A 24,592-nucleotide genomic window follows, 5' to 3' on the forward strand; every position below is an offset into this window, starting at 1 on the left:
AAAAGAGCTCTGTAATATGTTTCAAGGCTATGAACAAGGGTACATCATGTTTCACAGAAAATAATCTTGCATACTTGAGCCATCAGAAGCAGTTAACAACAAAGAGGATGCAAAATCTCTTTAACCAAATTCTAACTGAGCAGGATCTAGTTTTTCCCTAACTCTGGGCCTCCTACTAGCACAGGCAGACACATCCAAACCATGCCAACTGGTGTCTTGCTTTTGGGATGCAGACAAAAGATACACTCAGCACAATGAGCTGTGCCATTTACATCCTGTCCTGGTTTAGCCAGGATAGGGTTAAGTTTCCCCTGCAGTGGGGGGGAGCTCTAGCGGGGTTATTCAGATACCATGCTGATGTCACGTCCGGGGGCCAGAGCGCGGGAAGAATCGGTGAGTGCATGGGTTGGCGCAGCCGGTTCTCTCACTGCTGTATCGGTACATACCTTGCTCTGTCCATTGTTATTACTGTTACTGTTATTGTTATTGTTTGTTGGGTTGCTGTTGCACTGTTGTATTAAACCTCTCCTTATCTCAGCCCCGGGGTTTGTATTTCACTCCCTTTGTGGGGGAGGGGCAGCGGCCGCGTGGTCTCAGACCCCGGCAGGGACTAAACCACCACAACTTTTGGGGCCCAACATGGGGCTGGAGAGGGCTGAGATAAGGACAAAAGGAGAAGGTGTGTTAGAGCAATCTGTTAGGTGTAATTCTTCTGGTTTTATTTGTATTTGTTTGATAAGGAACGTTTGCAATGCTGGCCAACTTGCTTGTGTGGTGGGGCTGGATTAATCCTCATCTCCACTGTGTGCTCCTAGTACTGGTGTTTGTTGTCGGTGGAAAATGTGTCAAGGGTTTTATTTTGCTGTACTGGCTACTGTCTGCTTATAATGGGCTCGTTTCGCTGCTTGTGGGGGTGAACCGGTACCTGTTTGCTGCCTGGTCTTTTGTTAGGGGTCTCACCCCCTCTGTGGGTGAGCCAGGGGAAGAGATCCTCTCGGTTTTTGAGAGTTTCAGCTATCCCTGGAGCACCCAGGCCAGTGTGCTTGTGGCTCTGTGCTTTCTGAATGTCTGCCAGATCTTGTTTTGGGCCATGCGGTACTTCTCCAACAACAGCACCACCCGGAAACCTGCCCCAGGGGCAGATAGTTATAAATGGCAGGGTGTGTGGGAGAAGATGGGCAAGTGCCTGAGTCAGTGGTCACCCCCAACGTTCTGGGATTTCACTCCCGAACAAGTGCAGAGTCCTGATAAACTGGTGGAGGGTTTGGAAAAGGTGTGCTGCCAATCTGACAAACCCCGGGAGACACAAATCCTTGTGATGTGCTGGGGGCTTGCCCATGCTTACCGCATCGCCCTTAACACTGTTCACTGCCCTCAAGGGGGAGAAAGGGCTGCAGGGTCTGAGAGTGAACTTACTGGTACAGCAGCTGGGCCAGGGGGACAGGCAGTGCCAGTACCAGTCGCCTCCACCAGCACAGCAGCTGAGCCACAGGGACAAGCAGTACCAATATCAGTCGCCCCGATACGGAAAACCAAATATACCAAAAAATCCCCTCGCAATGTACAGGGTGGTGATGAACCAGGCCCATCACGAGAGCAGGAGGAAGAGCCGGAGGTAATCATCCGATCTCTATCCCTGAGTGAGTTGCGAGATATGCGGAAGGATTTCGGCCGCCTTCCAGGCGAGCAAATTTGCACCTGGCTGCTCCGATGCTGGGATAGTGGAGCTGCTGGTTTGGAATTGGAGGGGAGAGAGGCCAAGCAGCTGGGACCTTTAGCCAAGCAGGCTGGTATTGACAAGGCAATAGGGAAACAGACTCAAACCCTCAGCCTTTGGAGGCGACTCCTGCTCGCTGTGAGGGAGAGGTACCCCTACAAGGATGATGCTCTATGTCGGTTAGGCAAGTGGACCGACATGGAGAAAGGCATTCAGAACCTCAGGGAATTGGCTGTGTTTGACATGGTCTATGGTGATCTGAATGATGAGCAGTCACCAATGGATCCAGATCAGGCCCCTTGCACACAGCTGATGTGGCGGAAGTTCCTGCAAAGTGGACCAGAGGCACATTCCAAAGCATTAGCAGTAGCGTCCTGGTGGCGAGACACTCAGACAGTGGACGAAGTGATTGGCCAGCTCCGGCAATATGAGGGAAATCTCCCTTCCTCCCAACATGCTTTGGTTTCAGCTGTAGAGGAACTGTCTCAGAGGCTCCAGAAAGTGGAAGAGGACATGTCCTACATTCCACCTGCACGAGCCGATGTCTCAGCTATTAGGAGCAGGCGCTTCCCCACCCAAGAGAAGGGCAGTGGAAGACACACACCACGGGGCACCCTGTGGTTCTTCCTCCGCGACCATGGGGGGAACATGAGAAGGTGGCATGGACAGCCCACTTCCGCCCTAGCTGCACGAGTACAGCAGCTGAAAGGGAAGACCACCATGAAAGGGGAGTCTTCCAAGAGAGATGCAGCTCCAGTGTCTAGTCAGAAATCCCCCAGACAGAATAGAATGGCCAACAGTATGCTTGACCCTCTTGAGGGGACCAGGAAGTCATTCTTGCAGGAGTCACTCTTAGATCAAGTGAGTGATGGTGAGCAGGATTAGAGGGGCCCTGCCTCCAGCCAGGTGGAGGAAAGGGATAATGGGATTTACTGGAAGGTGTGGATCCGATGGCCTGGCACATCAGACCCACAAGAATATAAGGCCTTGGTAGACACTGGCGCACAGTGCACCCTGATGCCATCAAGCCACAGTGGGGTCGAACCCATCTGCATCTCCGGTGTGACAGGGGGGTCCCAACAGCTGACCCTATTAGAAGCTGAAGTAAGCTTAACTGGGAAGGACTGGCATAAGCACCCCATTGTGACTGGCCCAGGTGCCCCGTGCATCCTAGGTATAGATTACCTCAGGAGAGGGTACTTTAAAGACCCAAAAGGGTACCGGTGGGCCTTTGGTATAGCTGCCCTGGAGGAGGTGGAGCAATTGTCCACCTTACCTGGCCTCTCAGAGGACCCCTCGGTGGTGGGGTTGCTTAAGGTTGAAGAGCAGCGAGTGCCAATTGCTACCAAGACGGTGCACCGGCGGCAGTACCGCACTAACCGAGATTCCCTGGTCCCCATCCATCAGCTGATCCATCGACTAGAAAGCCAGGAGGTGATCAGCAAGACTCATTCACCTTTCAACAGCCCTATATGGCCAGTGAGAAAACCTAACGGCGAATGGAGACTGACCGTGGACTACCGTGGCCTGAATGAAGTTACGCCAGCGATGAGTGCTGCGGTGCCGGACATGCTAGAGCTCCAGTATGAGCTGGAGTCGAAGGCAGCCAAGTGGTACGCCACGACTGACATCGCTAATGCGTTCTTCTCCATTCCAATAGCACCAGAGTGCAGGCCACAGTTTGCGTTCCCTTGGAGGGGTATCCAGTACACCTGGAATCGATTGCCCCAGGGGTGGAAACACAGCTCCACCATTTGCCATAGACTGGTCCATACTGCACTGGAGAAAGGTGGGGCTCCAGAACACCTGCAGTTCATTGAAGATATCATTGTATGGGGGGACACAGCTGAGGAAGTCTTTGAGAAAGGAAAGAAGATAATTGAAATCCTCCTGAAGGCTGGTTTTGCCATCAAGCGACAGAAAGTTAAGGGGCCTGGAAGGGACATTCAGTTCCTAGGAATAAAATGGCAAGATGGGCGTCGCCACATCCCAATGGAGGTGATAAACAAGATAACAGCCATGGCCCCACCAACCACTAAAAAGGAGACTCAGTCCTTCCTGGGCGCTGTGGGGTTCTGGAGGATGCACATCCCAAACTACAGCCTGATTGTGAGCCCTCTCTACCACGTGACCCGCAAGAAGAACAATTTTAAATGGGGCCCTGAGCAGCAACAAGCCTTTGAACAAATTAAGCAGGAGATTACCCAGGCAGTGGCCCTCGGGCCAGTCCGGACAGGGCAGGAGATTAAGAACGTGCTCTACACCGCAGCCGGGGAGAATGGCCCTTCCTGGAGCCTTTGGCAGAGAGCAGATGGGGAATCCCGAGGCCGACCTCTAGGCTTTTGGAGCCGGGGATACAAAGGCTCTGAAGCTAACTATACCCTGACTGAGAAGGAGATACTGGCAGCGTACGAAGGAATTCGAGCTGCCTCAGAAGTGGTCGGCACTGAGACAGCTCCTCCTGGCACCCCGACTGCCGGTGCTGGGATGGATGTTCAAAGGAAAGGCTCCCTCCACACATCATGCAACAGATGCCACGTGGAGTAAATGGGTTGCGTTGATAACACAACGGGCTCGAATAGGGAACCGCGACCCCCCAGGATTAGTGGAAATGATCATGAACTGGCCAGAGAGCAAAGATGCTGGGATGTCACCAGAACAAGAGGTGAAACGTGCTGAGGAGGCCCCACCATATAACGAGCTGCCAGAGGAAGAAAAACGATATGCCCTGTTCACTGATGGGTCTTGTCGCATTGTGGGAAAACATCGACGATGGAAGGCTGCAGTGTGGCATCCCACACGAGAAACCACTGAAGCTGTTGAGGGACAAGGTGAATCGAGCCAGTTCACAGAGGTGAAAGCCACCCAACTGGCTTTGGAGATTGCTGAGCGAGAAAAGTGGCCGAGGCTCTGTCTCTACGCTGACTCGTGGGTGGTGGCAAGTGCCCTGTGGATGTGGTTGCAGCAATGGAAACAGAACAACTGGCAACGCAAGGGCAGACCCATCTGGGCCGCTGAAGTATGGCAGGATATTGCAGCCCGGGTGGAGAACCTCGTTGTGAAGGTGCGCCATGTGGACGCCCATATACCCAAGAGTCGAGCCACTGATGAACTTCAACACAACCAGCAGGCGGACCAAGCTGCTAAGATCGAGGTGGCTCAGGTGGACTTGGACTGGCAGCGTAAAGGTGAACTGTTCATAGCCCGGTGGGCCCATGAGACCTCGGGCCACCAAGGCAGAGATGCAACATACAGGTGGGCTCGAGATCGAGGGGTGGACCTCACCATTGACACCATCGCAGAGATCATCCACGGATGTGAGACGTGTGCTGCAATCAAACAAGCCAAACGGGTGAAGCCCCAGCGGAATGGAGATCGATGGATGAAATATAAATATGGAGAGGCCTGGCAGATCGACTACATCACACTGCCACAGACCCGCCGAGGCAAGCGCCACGTGCTCACAATGGTGGAAGCAACCACTGGGTGGCTCGAAACTTATCCAGTGTCCCACGCCACCGCCCGGAACACCATCCTGGGCCTTGAAGAGCAAGTCCTGTGGCGACACGGCACCCCAGAGAGGATTGAGTCGGACAATGGGACTCACTTCCGAAACAACCTCATAGATGCCTGGGCAGAAGAACACGGCATCGAGTGGGTCTACCACATCCCCTACCACGCACCAGCCTCCGGGAAGATCGAGCGCTACAATGGACTGTTAAAAACTACCTTGAGAGCAATGGGGGGTGGAACCTTCAAACACTGGGACACACATCTGACAAAGGCCACTTGGTTAGTGAACACAAGAGGATCTGCCAATCGAGCTGGCCCGGCTCAGTCAAAACTTCCATGTGTTGTAGACGGGGATAATGTCCCTGTGGTGCGCATGAGGGATCTGCTGGGAAAAATGGTCTGGGTTAGTCCTGCGCCGGGCAAAGGCAAACCCATCCACGGGATTGTTTTTGCTCAAGGACCTGGGTGCACCTGGTGGGTGATGCAGAAGGATGGAGAGGTCCGATGCGTACCACAAGGGGACTTGATTGTGGGGGAAAACACACCATGAGTTATACTGTGCTTTTGTTAATTTTTCTTTGTTAATGCTAATTGCTAAGTGGCAGCTGGATGTGACGCACATGGTATAGAATAAAGGGGTGGATTATGTCCTGGTTTAACCAGGATAGGGTTAAGTTTCCCCAGCAGTGGGGGGGAGCTCTAGCCGGGTTATTCAGATACCATGCGGACGTCACATCCTGGCGCCGAAGCGAGACGGTCGGTTAACACATGTGTTATGCCATCGCTCAGTTCTCACTCCTGTATTGGTAGATATACTTTGCTCTGTTCATTGTTATCACTGTTATTCTTATTGTTATTGTTTGGTTGGTTGCTGTTGCTCTGTTGTATTAAACCTCTCCTTATCTCAGATCGGGGCTTTGTATTTCACTCCCTTTGTGGGGGAGGGGCAGCAGCCACGTGGTCTCAGACCCCGGCAGGGGCTAAACCACCACACATCCTAAAATTAATAAAACACAGTTTATATTTTGCAGAATAAGGTAGAAGAGTGGAATACAGTCAGCATCAAAAAAGGTTCAAATCAAAAAGATACAAGAGTTCAAAGTTAATAAACTTTTTATAGAGACTGAAAAGTCATTTTAACAGAAGTCTAAGAAAAAGCTCCACTCATTTAGCTGCAGTCCCCTGTGGATACAGTTATTTACTGTTAATAGAAGCATTAAAAGAAAAATTTAAATAACTGTTACAATGGCCAAGCCAGCTACCTGCAGTCAAGTCTATGTCATGCAGAAGAGCTCTGAGCCACACACTGCATTTAGTGTGGGGTTCCCAGAGACATTAACATTCAATTCCTCCATGCTGCTGCTCAGCTGAGACTCCTGCAGTCCCACTAGATCTTCTGGCAAAGGGCACCAATTACATTGTCACTATGGCTCACATCCTGGTGTGGGGGCAATATGGGATGCTGGGCAGACAGACTTGCAGAAAAAGCTGCCAAGTGTCTGGGGAAGGAGAGATGGAAAAGTGATATGCAGCAAATATGATGGGACAGAAAGGTTGTTTATTTGTCACCCCTCCTGTGTGTCCAAATCCCATCAAGGCAAGCATCAAGCAAGAGATTTTCATTCTCTTGATTCACCAAACCAGAGGAGAAAAAGAGAAGAAGAAAAAAGAACAACAAAAAACTCTGCCTTTTCAAAGCTAGAGGGGTATCTCCATCCCCACCCCATGAAAATTAAGAAACAGCTGCAAAACAGGCATTTATTTGCCATGGCACATTAAAAAAAGGGGGGGGGAAGAGACACTTGGTAAACTTTCACATTCACCTTCTGCAAAAAGTTCTACTCAGAATCACTAGAAATGCCTTTTGCTGCACTTAAAAACAAATTATTTTTGGCTACTAATAGTATTCAGGAAACTAGTTCTGTTGAGTGTTATTTTCTTACCTAATCAGATGTCTGCCTAATTTATTATTCCTAATTTATCCACGAGCTGTGAAAACACTGCTCTCAGTTCTCTGGCTGTAAGAGTTCACCAGATGGATAGTCCTCAAAGATAGACCTAGCAGGGGAAAGGAGGGGAAGAAGAAGTGGTGTCTTAATCAGATCCCTTGCTAAAGTACTTTCTGTCCAAGCTGTATATGAAGTTGCCTTTTAGTTAACGCCTGCAGAAAAGAAGTGAGGCAAGAACACATTGTGTTTCAAACTTCTTTAGTTATTAAAACTCAAGACAAGGATGCAAATTTTGAGCCACTACCCCTTTACCCAAATAGTCAATACAAGAAAAAAACCAAACAACATGGCACTTAATACCCTGTCAGGGAAAGGAGGATAACCCAGGGAAAGTAGCTAGTACCCACACAACATTCATTAGGAGTTTGATCTCTATGCCTATTACTCTATTATTAGCTTTTCAGAAGCATTCTGGTGTTTTGTTCCTGCATACTTACACTGACATTGTACTGAATTGCTAATATTGCATCAGTACAGATGGACAAGACCTCTACAAGACAGGACCATCAGCTGGTAGAGCAAAAAGGGAAAACAACATGCCATTTGGGTACCAGCACTGAAGCACTGCTCCATACTTCTTTTTAAAATGACAATAAATGCTATGCCGCACAGGTTTTCTTAGTGGATACATTACTGGGTACGTTTCCCTTCAGTTTACAGGGGAAGGGCCTCTCTCTCTCCGAACTGCTTCTAGGTTTCTTTCATTATGAGTCACCATGATGAGGGACTTAGAGGTACAAGAGCAAGGAGCACTGTGCCTCAAAAAGCCAGGCTCTGAAAAAGAGAAGTGAAACAGCGAATATGAGGAATACTATCTACCATAACACCAATGAAAATCAAGTACACAAGATTGCTTCTGCATGTTAATTCATAGACTTAATCAACAAAGAAAAAAGAAATGCACGCTTACATAGATATTTTAGTAAAATCCACAACCTTAAAGTTTAATCCACCTACACACATCAAATTAAACCTCTGACAGTGAATTTTGGAAGCAGGCAATGTGTTAAGCTTTATGTGGTACCTATTCTTTGTAGAAATGCAGAACTTCAATGAGTCTCTCATGGCTCAAACCCAACATACCCAATTTCTATTCAATACACAGCAATATTTAGGTAGCTTGAAAGCTCCAAAGTCCTGTTTCATTATGGTCTGTGCCACATTTAACTAGACTTAGTAATTTTATAGCTCAAGAGAAAATCCCAGATTGTGCTCACTGGAATGAGAGGTGTAAAACTAGTCTGATTCACAGAGGCAACCCAGAGGCTTCCTTATAGTCACACTACAGTATTACCACTGCCAAGATGCCAGACAGAACTTGAGGCACCACTGCGGTATGCACTGTCCAGCAGTAGTCATGAGATTTAATAATAATCTCCAACAGACAAGACAGGAGAAAGCAACACACACACGCAGAGTGACTCACCCAGAGTCATGCAGCACCTCAGTAGTACCAAAGAAATTCACCTCTCCTGACTCCTAAAACCCCAACTACTGACTAAGTCATTATCTCAAATTTTAAAAGGTGTTTTCCATACTAGTACATCTGGTCTTTTTTGGCTCCACTTAAGACTTGGCCCCGATACCATCTGATAATGAATTCCATGAACTAGTGTTGCCTTGCACAAACAAGTTTCTTTTTAACAGTTTCAAAATCTGTTATCACCAGTCTGCTGATTGTTCTCTCATTTGTCTTTATTATTAGGAACAGGTAACTATACTGGTGCCACCTACATCTGCAAAATCATTTACAAGATAGGAAGTGGGAGAACACAGAGAAAAGGGCTTCTCTTGAGTTTTTTTCCATCTCCCCTCTCCTTCATAAAACTCTTAGAAAATCAGTTCCATCGTGTATTTATATTTAAACTCCAAATGGAGTGCTGCAACCTGTATCTCTAATTTACAACAGGTTTATACTGTTTTATACAAGACTTAGTGACAAGCACACTCTGACCAAAGACACCTGTGATGAGAAACACTGCCCCAGAAGTTTTGCAGATCTAGTGAAGACTAGAAGCAGTAAGACTGGTTATAGGAGGAAAGGTAGTCCAAAAAAATAAAACTGAATTAGAAAAGTCAAGGGAGCAGCTTCAAAGAAGCTGCCTGGACCTGCTTAGCAAATATCCAGACAGGCCAGAAGCCTCTGCAATCAACAGTTCTCCCAAAATCCTTAAAAAAGAAACAATTAATGCTCCATTTACCTATATTGCCAGTAAGGCTGATATTGAAACATGCTTTGTCAACTCTTCCACAGCCTGCATATTTTCCAGATACAATCATATTTTGTATTTGCTTCATAATAATCCAAAACCATAAATCTGCACTGAATCTGATTATAGAGCTGAAGAGAATATAACCCAGAAAGCAATCAAATCCAAAACCAGGCTATTTTTATTCATTTTGAACAAAAAGCTTAACACCTTGCCACCCTCAAAATACTTTTCTACAGAAGTTTTCCCCAATTTAAAAAAAAAAAGAAGCTGTGATGGCACCATGGCATCTTTACCGCTCTGGTGCTTTTGGCTGTAGCTGATACCTGACAAGTCACCTCTGTATGGGGCAGACAAGTCATGAGCTTCCACTTCAGAATCTGGATGGGCTGAAGATGGACCAGATGGGCAGGGGAAGGAGCTCTGATGGTGGAAGACACACACAGCCTCCCAAAATCCTCCAACTCCCAAACTGTGAAAGCTAAAGGCTATTTTTTTCCACCCTCTTCACTAGCTCATCCGCAGTGATGAAAATTAAATACAAAGGCAGACCATGCGCCATTGGGGAGAAGATATTATTTTTCAGTTAAACAACTTTGCCTTTATACTGTGGGCCCGGTATGACAGAGCAAGAGGAAGAAGGGGATGGAAGCAACAGGAAGGCCGAGGACCTCATCAGGGCAGGGGGCATGGGGAGAAGAGGGTATTTCAAGGCAGCATGCCTGACCCTTAGCTGAACCGCCCACCCTGATATCAGCTAGCAGCAGATGCAGCATTTCTGAACAGTTCAGACTAACCCACTGGTGGGAAACTTAGAAAGCCCTCAGCTGTAGTGAAGAAAGCAAAGGCTTGGCCAGGAGCCAGACTACTGAGCTCAGCATTTTGTAATGCACTTCCTTTTTACTTAGCAGCTTGCATAATGCCTCTGCCCCTTCCACCTTTAACCCTTTATTCACCCACACACCCTCACACACACCTTGAAATCCAGTTTACAGCTGCAGCACTTTCTTGTCATCCACTCTCACAATGCTGGGCTGGCAACTCTCCATTAGAAACACCAGAAAACAAACTGAGAGGCTGCAGCAACCAGTGAAGTTACTGTCACATTTACTCAAAACTGTGTGTCAGAAAAAGGAAAAAGAGGAACTAACCCGAAGTACTGCAAGGTAGATACAAATTCGGCAGTAACATTCACAGCCAAAAGATTACCTTAATTTCCTCTGGTTCTGCATGAGCCTGTGTGTTGACAGAGACAGTTGGATGCAGATACTGTATTTACAGCAGCTCTGATTTTAATCAGATTTATATATATGATATTTACACATGAATCCTGAAAGTGCCACTGGTCACAGATTCATCCATACAAACCAGAGAAACCAGCAGATTGCCATTTGTGCTGCACCAGGGGCCAAGTTCAGGGCTCAGGGCAAACACAGGAAGATGTGGTTCTTATCACGCTGAACTGGCCATCTAATTTAAGAAAAGACTCAAAACAAGCAGATCCGAAACCAGAGGTGGGGAGGAGGCTAAGAATAGCTGTGGCTGCTACATACACTATGCAAGTGATTTCCAATAATCTCTACAAATCTGAAAAAATTAAGTTTTCTGAAGGTCACGTAACCTTAGTTTCCATATTTCATTCATATACCCCCCCTACTACTTTTAAGACCACACAGTTCCTATTTTAAAGCTGTGAAGACAGTACAGTGTAGTAAATTCCTTCCTTGAAGTCTTCCATTTTGTAACATTATCTAATCACAGATCCCTATTCTAAACCATCAAATTTAGCTGTATTTTTCTGAGCATGTGCTATACAAAAATAATCTTCTAGCACATATAAAGTTTTTGCCCTATTAGGTGAACATCTATCCAGTACACGCTGCCTCACCCAGCAAGGGGCACTCATTTTAAAATGGTGATAACCCTAAGAAATATTTGTATAAGATTCTTTGATTTTGACTGTCAGCATCATCTCAGTACCATAACATTACAGATACTACAAACCTGAATCAAATAATCTCTGAGAAATGTTGTAGTAAAACTAGAGATAAATTTTAATTCAGCAAGTAAATTGCTGGCAGTGTGAAACTTTGTATCACAGAAAATTCTTTGCAAAAAGCATGAAAGCACAGACATTTAGTTTTGATCAGCTGTTTCCAGATCCCCCCTACCATTTACAACACAAGTAATCATATTCCTGTAACCAGGTCAGATGACCCAAGTCCAAAGAAAAAAAAACAAAACAAAACACATTTATCTTCCTGAAGAGGGGCAAGTACAGTATTAACAAGGATTCATAAGTTTACAATTACCTTTCTTTAAATGACAAACTAGATTTCCTAAAATGGATTTTCATGTATGTAATCAGAAAAAAAAATAAGTTCCCCACTTAAAAAGAAAACAAAAAAAACCCCAAACAATAGTAATCTCCTTTAGCGTTCTTTAGAATGGGACATTGCTCAGGGACAGTTAAAGCAAAACAAAGCTTTGACTTCTGAACCATCATTTTTCACACTACATTTTAATTTGAAAGAGATACAGTACAGCCTTATGCTCCTAAATTGTATGAGCAGGTAGGCTGGGGGAAAAGAAAGGATGTCTTCCCTCACATTCCCTCCATGTCACCTATGCAATCTAAAACGTGATTTCAAGGAAAGTCCCTTTTCCAGTCTTCTATAACCACCACCATTAGGAAGTGTAGAAGCTCCAATTGTCAAGACTCTCCAGAGATGAAGTTTTACAATGTTATAAGACTACAACATGTGGCACATATCATTTTAATTCATAGCATAAAGGATTTCAAATATTAACAAATGCCTAACAGTTCTACAATTCCTTTCATATTAAGTTTTATAAATCCTGCACAGACTGCATGTGGTAGCAAGCTGGACAAATTGAAGAGTTAACTACAAGTAAAAGCATTTTATCTGACTGAATAACTGACACCAGTATCTAAATGTGTGGAATGAATCAGTTAAATGCTTTCAAAGCACCAGGGCACTTATTCAAATAAAAGTTCCCAATAGCTACTATAACCACCACAACATAGGTATTTTAAGGCAAGATTTCACCAGCATATACAGCAACAGAAAAAACTCAAGCGCACCAGGGGTTGACTTAATATTTGCTGTGGGGACTGTAACTCTTAGTTTTCTTGACATTTACAAATTTGGTCTCTGCTTTAAATGTGCAAGCTCTGTATTTCTTTTACATTTACTAGATAATTGAGTTGGAAAGGATCTGTTGCTTTATCTGATCTATCACTGCAGTGTACAATTCACAGATTTATAAAGACATTTATCTTCCTGAAATACTCCTAACTGCCATTCCACAAACTGACTAAAATGTTCCACTGGGTAACTGACAGTAGCATTAAAGGGATTTCACAATTATTGAGCTTTCACTTTCCTAGTTTTAGGTTTTCATTTGGTATACAGGACAATTCCAGGTAGCGCTCTCATTGAGAACGGTATCATCTGGGTGGTTTTTACCTTCTCAATTATCTCAGTAGTCCTCAAAAGAAAAAAAAAGTCATCAGCACAGAAGCCAACCACATCACATGCTGTTTCTCACTCCTCTGGGGGATTTGAAAACAGGAAAGTGACTGGCTGTTCCAATCCTAGCAACATTTAGTATTACCAGGTTTGTGTTTCCCTACTAGCTGAAAGCTGAACACCTCGATACTAGGACAGGCAGCTGCTATCTTAAAAAGTCTTCCTAAAATAATACCATTCTTAAATTTCTCAGTGTTTTCTACTTGCCATTGGGCTTCTCTCATTTAAAACAGTAAAGTTTTATTTGTGTCTGCTTTTTGACTTTTGGATTGGTTTTGAACTTCTCTTTTCAGCTGCAGAGGACAGTTCGAAAACTGCAAACCCCTAAAGCATTAGAAGAGACAAATAACCATGGAATTTCAAAATTATCTCCTATGGTTTTTTATTATTTTTATTTTGCAAGCCTTTTGATTTCAGGAGAAGTTAATCATGATTTCTGAACGCTTCAGTTAATTACACAATGCTGTATGATTATGTGTGGGGATTCGGAAGGATTTCCTGCGAGGAAATCGGCATGTGAGCAATCCTGCATATGAGCAAGACTGGCAAAGCCTCAGCTTCGGCGAGGATGTGACAAGGAGATGACCCTGGAAGAATGAGGAAGAACCCAGGAAGTTAAACAACTTCAGGGTGTGGGTCTGGGCAGAGAAGGAGTTTGTACAATGTCGAGGTGGCAGTTCTCAGCCAATCAGAAGAGAGCTTAAGGAGCATGTGCAAAGCTAACTGTCCAATCAGAAAGAATTGTACCATGTGATTTTATCTTGTGATTTTCACCTTCAGTATAAAAGGCTGGTCTACCATATTAAAGTTGGCATTGCTTAATCACCGTGTGATCATACGCATGTCTGTATCTCCCATATTTGGCGCCGAGACGTGGGCCACGAACAGATTAGCACAAGTCCGAAAAGGACTCTATGATGTGCAACTAACTACGGGAAAGCCGGTCGAAATTTATCCAGACGCTGCCCCGGTGTCTGAAGGTGAGAATCAGCGCACTGTAACTTTAAGGCTCCGCAGGACGGCAGCCAGGGATCCGCGAGAGGCGGCGGCCGGGGAGGAATGGGGTCTACGCTTACCAGAGACGAGCAAGCAGTAGTGAAACTCCTCCAACTGATCCTCTCTGTGAGAGGGATAAAATATGACAAGTCCGCGTTAGAAGGCTTGTTAAAGTGGAACCGAGAGAAGGGACTTGTCCCCAGTCCAGGGCTTGCATTTCAAGCGGCTACCTGGGAAGCCATAGGGAAGCAGCTATGGGACTCGGTTAGTGATGGAGGAAAATCAGCAAAAGAAGTGAGCGGTTACACCACGTTGTGGAAATTAATCCGAGAAACATTGCAGGAGATGAGTAGTGAGCGCGCGGCAGCGGCGTCTGCCGCTGCGGCCCTCGGACCAGCCTCTAATCTTGATATATCAGCCACACCGCCGCTGCCGCCACTACTGCCCTGCCCTGCCCACCGCCGGAAGGACGGTCCGGCCCTTTCCCCCCGCTCAACCCCCTCGCCCCGGAGCGATGTGGGAGGGGGGTGCTCTACGCTGCTTGCGGCTCCCGCCACGCTGGGTCAGCCGAAAAATCCGTTTGCCTCATCGATTGTGCCGCCAGGGCCGCGGCGGGCTACAGGAGCTAGACCTAAAACTGTGCAGGGAGGAGCTGCAAGCGCCGGAAGTGTATCTGATGCCAACCGGAAAGAGACTGAGGGACCGGAAGAGACTAGAGACCTGATAGTGGGCGGGACTCAGATGAGGGCGTGAGTAGCAAGGACTTGTACCTGCCTCCGCCTCCCTCACAAGGCAACACCACAGAAGAACACACCCCCGCCTCACAAGTCGGCTCTTCAAACACTGAAACTTTACTCCTGCAGCTTGTAAACAGCCTGGAGAACCTGACTGTATCACAGGGAGGGAAGATGGAGCAGAGACCATATACCTTTTCGCCAAATACGGAACTACAACCATCTGCTCCTCCTGATCCATCGCTCGAGTATTCAGTTCCCGTGCCTGTTACTAATTCCTTCCCTTCATCTTCATCACAAACGGTGACTGCGTTCCCACCATCTCACCCTGCAGCTTCACATCTTTTCTCTTCACAGACGCAGAGTGCCTCTGTAGCTACGTGCCGATGGAAGGGAATTATTAGAGATGCTATAGTAGAAGGATCCTTTATCCCAGAAAATGTACAAGCCTTTCCAGTTTCTTTTAATACTGTTACTGGCGCCAATGAGTGGGATCCCTTCGATTGGGAATTGCTGGAAAAGGCTAGGGCTTCAGTAGTTCAAAATGGTCTTCATCACCAATTGACCAAACAAATCATTAACTATATCTTCTCGTCATCATTGTTAATTCCAAAAGATATCGATCAAATAGCGGCAGTGATTTTTAACTCCATCTCAAAAAATGCTATTCGAAAGCGCGTGGACGAAGTTAGCTAACGAAGAGCAGGTTCGTCCACGACAACAGGGTGATCCCCTTCATCTTGTCCAAGCACAAATGCTATTGGGTACAGGGCCCTTCACCGCAGTAGATCTACAGGTCAATTTTTCTAACGAAGTGTTACGGTTATCACAGTCAATAGCCAGTCAGGCCCTAATGTCCGTACCTGATACAGAAGGAAAGAAACAGAATAAATTTGTAACAGTAAAACAGGGACCTAATGAACCTTTTTCAAAATTTGTAGATCGTCTTTATGACTCTCTAGAACAACAACCTGACATGACCCAAGAGATGAAGGAAAACATGTTTAAGTTAATGGCTTTCGAAAATGCCAATCCATCTACCAAACAGCTGTTAGTGACCCTCCCACAGGGAGCATCTGTAGCTGACATGATTGAATTAACCAACAGAGGGATGCAACAGGCCAATGTTTCAGTCTATGCCACTGCAGTGCGTGAAATGGTTGCACCATTTTTTAAGAATAAGAGAGACATATGGGGAAAAAAATGCTACAATTGTGGCAAGGAAGGTCATTTTCAAAGTCAATGTAAGAGCTCAAAAATTCAAAAGTGGTGTGATAAGTGTCGGAAGGACAATCATTGCACTTCAGAATGTAGAAGGCTTTCGGGAAACTTGAAGAAGAGCGCGATTCCCCCTCGCGCTCAGACACAAATGAGGGGTGTATGGCAAGCTCAACATCAGGAACAGGAGGTGGTTTCCTGTCCAATATCGTCTCCGCCACAGCAGGGAGTGCCAGAGTGGACGTGGAAACAGCAGTAGACATTACAATACAAGATCAGAGGGTCCACTTAGTAGATAGTAATGTAACAGGACCGTTAGGGTTTGGACTGAGTGCTCTCTTAATAGGGAGATCGTCAATGACTCCTCAAGGCATTCAAGTGCTATTAGGAGTAATTGATGCAGATTATACTGGTGTTGTAAAAATAATGGTTCAAACTTTAATACCACCTGTGTTTATCCCTAAAGGTAGCAAAATAGCTCAGCTTGTGCCATTTAAAGCTTGTGTTCCCAATGTAGGAGAAGGTAATCGAGGGACTGGTGGATTCGGATCAACCGGTGAACTGCAAGTATATTTATCTTTTGATATAGGTCGAGTAAAACCAGAATGTGACATGATTATCCAATCCTCTGATGGGACATGGAAGAAATTAAAAATGTTAATAGATACAGGAGCTGATGTTACAATCATATCGGCACAACAGTGGCCTACCTCATGGCCTACCATTGCAGCATCAACAGGAGTGTTTGGCATTGGGGGGTCCCAAGCCACCAGAATTAGCAAAGATCCCATTGTAGTCAAATTTCCTGATGGAGCTCAGGTCACCACGAAACCTTATGTGATGGAAGTTCCTATTACCTTACTTGGGCGAGATGTCCTAAGTCAAGTCAGAACAACATTGGTTACACAGCCTTTTCAGTGATGGCCATTGATGAGCAGCCCATCCTCAAGCTCAAATGGAAAACAGAAAAGCCTGTGTGGATAGATCAATGGCCATTGAAACAGGAAAGGCTGCAAATCGTCCATCACTTAGTTGAAGAACAATTACAAGCGGGCCACATTGTCCCTTCACAAAGTGCCTGGAATACTCCAATCTTTGTTATTCCCAAAAAGAACAACAAATGGCGACTGTTGCATGATTTAAGAGCGGTCAATGCAATAATGGAACCCATGGGATCCCTGCAGCCAGGACTGCCTTCTCCCTCAATGATACCAGAGTATTGGTCAATATTGATCATTGATCTAAAGGATTGCTTTTTCACTATTCCTCTTCATGAGGATGATAGAGAGAAATTTGCATTCTCTGTCCCATCCATTAATAAGGCCGAGCCAGCAAAACGTTATCATTCGGTAGTGCTGCCTCAAGGAATGAAAAATTCACCTGCTATGTGTCAAATTTTCATTGCCTGGACGTTGGAACCAATTAGGAAAAGATTTCCCCAGTTAATCATTTATCATTACATGGACGATATATTAATAGCTGGTAAGGACATGCAACCAGAAGTTATATTAACTCACTTACATGCAGAATTGTCAAAAAGGGGCCTTGAAATAGCCCCTGAGAAAGTACAGTTTACTTCACCCTGGAAGTATCTAGGGTGGATCATAACCGATGCTACCATTCGACCACAGAAATTGAAGATCAATACAGATATTCGCACACTAAATGATGCGCAGAAAATGATTGGAGACATTCAATGGGTTAGAAATTTGTGTGGAATTACAAATGATGACTTAAAACCATTAATGCCGTTACTGAGCACTGCTGTACAGGCCGATACAAAGAGAACCTTGACACAGGAACACAAGATTGCTTTACAAAAAATTACAGATAAAATAGAATCCTGTCATGCCCAGCGAATACAATTAGAACTTCCATTACAATTGATGATTGTTAATAGCGGCGGAAACAGACAATACCCATTAGCTATCATTATGCAATGGGATTCAGAACAGAAACAACCATTACGTATTCTAGAGTGGGTCTTCACAGCATACACTCCTAAGAAAACAGTAACTACAAGAGCAGAATTACTATCACAATTGATCATACAAGGTAGAAATAGAATTATTGAGATCTCAGGCAGAGATCCCCAAACTATTGTTGTTCCCCTAGTACAAGAATATTTAGAATGGCTGCTTACACAGTCGGAAGTGTTACAAATTGCTCTGGAAGATTATACTGGTCAGATGTCCAATGTCTATCTGGTCCATTGTTTACTGCCATTATTAATGAACCAAACAATTGAAACTTTTCCAATGCAATCAGAAACACCAGTTCAAGGGCTAACAGTTTTTACAGATGCTGGAAAAAAGTCAAGGCGAGCTGCATGCACCTGGTTAGAAGAAAACGCATGGAAGTATCATATTATTCAGGGTCAAAAAGAAGACTCTTTACAAACGTTGGAACTCCAAGCAGTTTTGTGGACGTTTTTATCCTGTCCAGATGTAGGATTGAATGTAGTATCTGACTCATTATATGTAGTGGGAATAGTGAAGCGGATTGAACGTGGGCAAGTAAAGGAAGTAAAAAATGAACGTTTAGGCAAACTACTACAAAAGTTAATTCACACTCTTGATCAGAGAAAAGTTTTCTACTTTATTACTCATATCAGAAGTCACCAATCTAAGGAGGAGCTAGGCTATGGGAATGACTTAGCCGATCAATTAGTTGCTCCAGCCTGGTCCGGACCTTCTCCAGATTTGTTTGCACAAGCTAGAGAATCTCACAACTTTTTTCATCAGCCAGCAAAAATGTTACATAGACAATTCAAAATGCCTCTTGCAGATGCGAAAGGAATTGTAGCCTCCTGCCCGTCCTGTCAAGAAATAGGGTTTGGCCTCGGAACAGGAGTTAACCCACAGGGCCTGTCACCTTTGCAACTATGGCAAATGGATGTCACTCACATAGCAGAATTTGGTAGACAAAAATTTGTACATGTTGTTATTGATACCTTTTCTATGGCCATTTGGGCTACAGCCCAAACGGGAGAAACAGCAAAACATGTAGAAAAACATTTGTACAGTTCCTTCGCAGTGCTTGGAGTACCACGAGAAATTAAAACAGACAATGGTCCTGCATATCTTTCTACTCGCTTTCAGTGTTTTTGCATTTTATGGGGAATTAAACACAACACAGGAATTCCACATTCTCCCACTGGACAAGCGATCGTTGAACGTGCCCATCAAACTCTGAAGCAGTTGCTTCAAAAACAAAAAGGGGGAATGTCAGGAATGGTGCCAGCTGAACGTTGAAACAAAGCTTTATATGTTTTAAATTTTCTGCGACTTACAGGAACACGTCAAGAACCTCCAATGATGATTCACAGTTTAGCATTAAAGGGCGATGCCGAACAGTCTATGGGCACACAGCAACCGTTGGTCATGTTCAAAGATTTAAGCACAGGCCAATGGGAGGGACCTGTTAAAGTACAATTAACTGGCAGAGGTTATATGTGTTTGCTTACAGATCATGGTCTGCAGTGGGTTCCATCTCGTTGGGTACGGCCTTGGAAAGGAAATCAAGCTTGTGATGCTAGGCCTCGTAATGGTTCTGACAGCGATTAATGCTCATCCAGCAAATATAGATGCTTACTAGTCACTAGTGAGAGATGATGTAGCTTAAACAAAATGTAGTTACTGAGAAGGATGAAATGCTGTAAGAATGTGTGTATTTGACTTACTTTATTTAGCAGTATTAAGAGTTAAGGTCTTAATTAAGTGTTTAACTTTATTAGAAACTCCCTTGGTTTTCCCCCTTGAGTGGTGGCCAGGCTCTGGGTGGAACCCAACAGGAGGATGAGAGCAGATGTTTCCGCTCAAAGAAAATTGCCAGTTATTTTGGCCTGCTGATTTAGATATATGAGGCTGGACCTGCTTGCAGCGATGTTGGATGCCTCACCTACGGATGGACGCATCGCGTAGGATTTCTGGTTTGCGAGGAAGGGCACTCTAAATTCTCGCTGCATCCAGGGTTCCCCAGCAATTGCGGATCTGAATGTTAGTACCCCATTATAGGATGGTTGAAGAAATTGTTAAAAGGAGTAATCATTGTAATTATTATTGTGCTTGCTATTATTTTGCCATGTTTCATTTCTTGTGTTAGACAATCGCTGCGAAAAGGCTTACAAGGAGTTTGGATTGCTCAAAAACAAAAAGAGGGATATGTGGGGATTCGGAAGGAGTCCCTGCAAGAAAATGGACGTGTGAGCAATCCTGCATATGAGCAAGACTGGCAAAGCCTCAGCTTTGGCAAGGATGTGACGAGGGAATGACCCTGGAAGAATGAGGAAGAACCCAGGAAGTTAAACAACTTCAAGGTGTTGGCCTGGGCAGAGAAGAAGTTTGTACAACGTCGATGTGGCAGTTCTCAGCCAATCAGAAGAGAGCTTAAGGAGCATGCGCAAAGCTAACTGTCCAATCAGAAAGAATTGTACCATGTGATTGTACCTTGTGATTTTCACTTTCAGTATAAAAGGCTGGTCCACCATATTAAAGTTGGCATTGCTTAATCACCGTGTGATCATACGCATGTCTGTATCTCCCATAATTATGTACCTATTTAGCCTGTAGAAACCACATGTTCACATCTTTGTTCTCATTTACTCTTCCCCTTCAGTTTTTTTTGCTACACCCTTTTGCATCATAATTTTAAGAATAAACTTTTCATAACAAGGACTGACTGGTAACATGAGTTTGCACAGGATCTAGCACAAACAGGATAAAATAATAAATGAGTACAGGTGGGTAAGGGCAGAGGTGATGGGGAAGTACTGGAATGACAGTGTACACAAGCTCTGAAGAAATCCTTCAGTCATCTATGGATATCTCTATCAAATCAACCAAACAAGATGACTTTATAAACTCTAAACAAATCATTCAGACTTTGTAAGGTGGATAAATATGGTTATAAAAGCTTCTAAACATGGCTAGTACAAAACAGAAAATCCAGAGAGGAAATCCTTGTTCATGTGTTAGAAAAGTGAATGAAGGGAATTCAAAGGACAATTCAGCATAAAGATCATACAGTTAAAATTTTCATTTCAAGAGAAAAGCTAAGATGGCTCTTATAACCAATAAGCATCTTTATTTTTATTGCAGTTAAATATAAATTACTAGCCTTGCAAGTATTCTTAAAGCCAAATTCCAGTGTTAAACTGCACCCTTTTTAAAGCTGGCAACTCTTCACAAGTTCTATTTAAGAACAAACTGAACTCTTGCATTTTATTTATGCAGGTGTCCTGGGTTCAGCTAGGATAGGGTCAATTTTCACAAGAAGCTGGGAGGGGGCACAGCCAGGCCAGGTGACCCCAACTAGCCAAAGGGATATTGGACACCATGCTGACGTCATGCTCAGTATATAACTAGAGGATCTGGACAGGGGTGGGGGGGTGATTATGGCTCAGAGCAGGGCTGACTTTGTGGTACCAGGTGGTGAGCAATCACATTGTGCATCACTTGCTTTATATATTCATTTTATTAGTAGTGTTGTTGTTATCAGGTTTTTTATCCTTCTCTTTGTGTGTTGTTCTATTAAGTTGTCCTTATCTCAACTCATGAGGTTTCACTTTTTTTTTTTCTTCCAATTCTCCTCCCTATCCCACCGGATGGAGGAGTGAGCGAGCGGCCTCATGCTGCTTAGCTGCTGGCTGGGCCTAAATCATGACAGTCCTTTTTGGTGCCCAACGTGGGGCACAAACGTTGAGATAACAGCAAAAATCTGACCAGAATGTGTTAAGACAAATTTGTTATACTCATTTCTTATTCAAATAATTGCTGATCACAATGTTGGTTCATTTGTTCACATGGTGGGGTTATGTAAATCCCTACATACACTATGTATTCCCTGTGGTGATGTTTATCACCTTTGGTAGAGGAATCAAGGCTATCATTTTGCTGTACTGGGCAGTGTCGACTTATGATTACATCACTGGTCATGAGGTTAAACTGGTATTCACAGAATCACAGAATCAACTAGGTTGGAAAGGACCTTGAAGATCATCTAGTCCAACCATTAACCTAACACTGCCAGTTCCCATCTACACCATATCTCTCAGCGCTATGTTGCTATGTCAACCCTACCCTAATAATCCAAATCCTTCCGAGAGCCAGTTTTGCCATACAGCGGAGTAAGGTCAAGGGACCTGCACAAGAGATTCAGTTTTTAGGAGTAAAATGGCAAGATGGACGTCGTCAGATGCCAATGGAGGTGATTAATAAAATAACAGCTATGTCCCCACCGACTAACAGAGAGGAAACACGAGCTTTCTTGGGTGTTGTGGGTTTCTGGAGACTGCACATTCCAAATTACAGTCAGATTGTCAGCCCTCTCTATCAAGTGACTCGGAAAAAGAATGATTTTATATGGGGTCCTGAGCAACGACAGGCTTTTGAGCAAATTAAGCAGGAAATAGTTCATGCAGTAGCCCTCGGGCCAGTTCGGACAGGACAAGATGTTAAAAATGTTCTGGCTAAAGGACCTGGGTGCACTTGGTGGGTGATGAGGGAGGATGGGGAAAGTCGATATGTGCCTTAAGGGGATTTGATTTTGGGTGAGAATAGCCAGTGAATTAAATTGTATAACGTTAATTGCAAAAAAATAGCCCTGACACTGTATGTCATCACTACTGCAGTTACTGTGTGCCATATAAATGGTATTACAATAAGAATCATCCAAATCAACAAAGGATGGGCTTTGATGAAACCAAGCGAAGCATAGCAGTGATGGAACTTGAACTGGCTTCATCAACTGGCACCCAGCAACTTCTTCAATATCAACATCTCCAACCTGCAGACCATAGGTATAGGCCACACCAAATACACCAGCCACAGTCTCCAGCTGTAGCATGCACCAACCCAACATCACACACCATCTCTCCTGCCCTGAAAGGCTGCTACAACAGATGAAGACCCAATGTCATGGACTAAATGAACTCAATGGACACAGTTAGAGGGAGGGCCCATAGACTAAGGCAATGATATCTGTGTGTGTGCATATATATATATATATATCAAGGACAGGAAAAAAAGTGGTGGTAAATAATTGGAACATGTAGGACCTGGGCATGGTGTAGATGGTATAGAATAAGGGGTGGATAATGTCCTGGGTTCAGCTATGATAGGGTTAATTTTCACAAGAAGCTGGGAGGGTGCACAGCCAGGCCAGGTGACTCCAACCAGCCCAGGGGATATTGGACACCATGCTGACATCATGCTCAGTATATAACTAGAGGAGCTAGACAGGGGCAGAGGTGATTGCAGTACCGAGTGGTAAACAATTGCATTGTGCATCACTCAATTTATGTATTTGTTTTATTAATATTGTTGTTGTTTTCATTTTTTTCCTTATCATCTTGTGTTGTTCTATATAAGACAATAGGTACAGACACACACACAGAGCAGTAACATTTGCTCTCTCCCCACTGCACTCTCAGAATTTAAAAAAAAAAAAAAAAAAAAAAAAACAGAACCCATGTCAGTTAAATTGCTGGCCTGACATGAAAACATCGCTCCCTGAACTTTTTTTCCCCTCACCACTTTAGCTAACAAGCCACCACAGTGTAAATGCTCATGAAGCAGTTAAACTTTCACAAGCACTCTGAATACACATAACTATCTCATGCAATTTTAAGTAAAAGACATTATGTTCCAACCTCTGTGTTTCATTATGACATGGTTTAGGGTATATATTGCTAGTTTCTTTCAGAACAGTTTTGCAAACCTCTAGCAAGGGTTAAACCTGTTTTATTGAAATGTTTAGCCCCTACAAGGAGATGCACAAACTCTGCTTGTATAACAGGCTGGAGTTTACTATGGTATCTTCCAGCCCTTACAGAGAGCTGTTCTAGCTCAAACTACAACCTTTCTTGTATTTTCTGCCTACAATATAGCATTCATAATAAAATGCGTTAATCTGCAAGGAAGCATCATCAGCTAATTAGAACTGCAACTCTAGCATCTAAAGGAGCGTCAACACAAGGTTCAAACGAAAAGTAAAAATACAATGGCAATATATTAGGATGCTCCAGCAGTAGAGTTGTTACAATTGTGTATCGGCCAACATAAATCATCATACAAAGAAGGAACTTCAGATACTTAAACATAGTTCATAAGCTGCTAGACAATTATCTGTTCAAAACAGAGGTGCAAGCCTCATGAAGTTCAACAAGGCCAAATGCAAGGTCCTGCACATGGGTTGGGGCAATCCCAAGCACAAATCCAGGCTGGGATGTGAGTGGATTGAGAGCAGCCCCAAGGAGAAGGACTTGGGGGTATTAGTGGATGGAAAACTGACTCTGAGCCAGCAATGTGCGCTCACAGCCCAGAAAGCCAACCGTGTCCTGGGCTGCATCAAGAGAAGTGTGGGCAGCAGGGCGAGGGAGGGGATTCTCCCCCTCTACTCTGCTCTCGTGAGACCCCCCTGCAGTGCTGGGTCCAGCTCTGGGGGCACCAACATAAGGAGGACATGGACCTGCTCGAGCAAGTCCAGAGGAGGCTACAGAGATGATCAGGGGGCTGGAGCACCTCCCTGTGAGGACAGGCTGAGAGAGTTGGGGTTGTTCAGCCTGGAGAAGAGAAGGCTCCAGGGAGACCTTAGAGCAGCCTGCCAGTGCTTAAAGGGGGCTACAGGAAAGGGGGGAGGG

General features: G+C 44.7%; 1 protein-coding gene and 1 long non-coding RNA gene across 5 annotated transcripts in view; one reads left to right on the top strand and one right to left on the bottom strand.

Moving 5' to 3' along the window:
- LOC141917765 (zinc finger SWIM domain-containing protein 6) overlaps nt 1-24,592 on the bottom strand; it is a 188,536-nt gene that overhangs the window by 112,566 nt on the left and 51,378 nt on the right. Inside the window, exon 1 of one of the 4 annotated variants that reach the window (XM_074811211.1) lies at nt 5,447-5,504. The exons of the other annotated variants lie outside the window; for them this stretch is intronic. Within the exon in view, the coding sequence (XP_074667312.1) occupies nt 5,447-5,492 (46 nt within the window). The 5' untranslated portion in view covers nt 5,493-5,504. Of the gene's footprint in view, nt 1-5,446; nt 5,505-24,592 lie in introns of those variants that run through there. 4 annotated transcript variants of the gene reach the window in all.
- On the top strand, nt 13,365-20,625 carry LOC141917772 (uncharacterized). Its single transcript, XR_012621445.1, has 2 exons — nt 13,365-13,983; nt 20,056-20,625. It is a non-coding gene; the product is annotated as an uncharacterized LOC141917772 (long non-coding RNA).

The sequence above is a fragment of the Strix aluco genome, chromosome W (genome assembly GCF_031877795.1).
Source record: "Strix aluco isolate bStrAlu1 chromosome W, bStrAlu1.hap1, whole genome shotgun sequence".
NCBI lineage: Eukaryota > Metazoa > Chordata > Aves > Strigiformes > Strigidae > Strix > Strix aluco.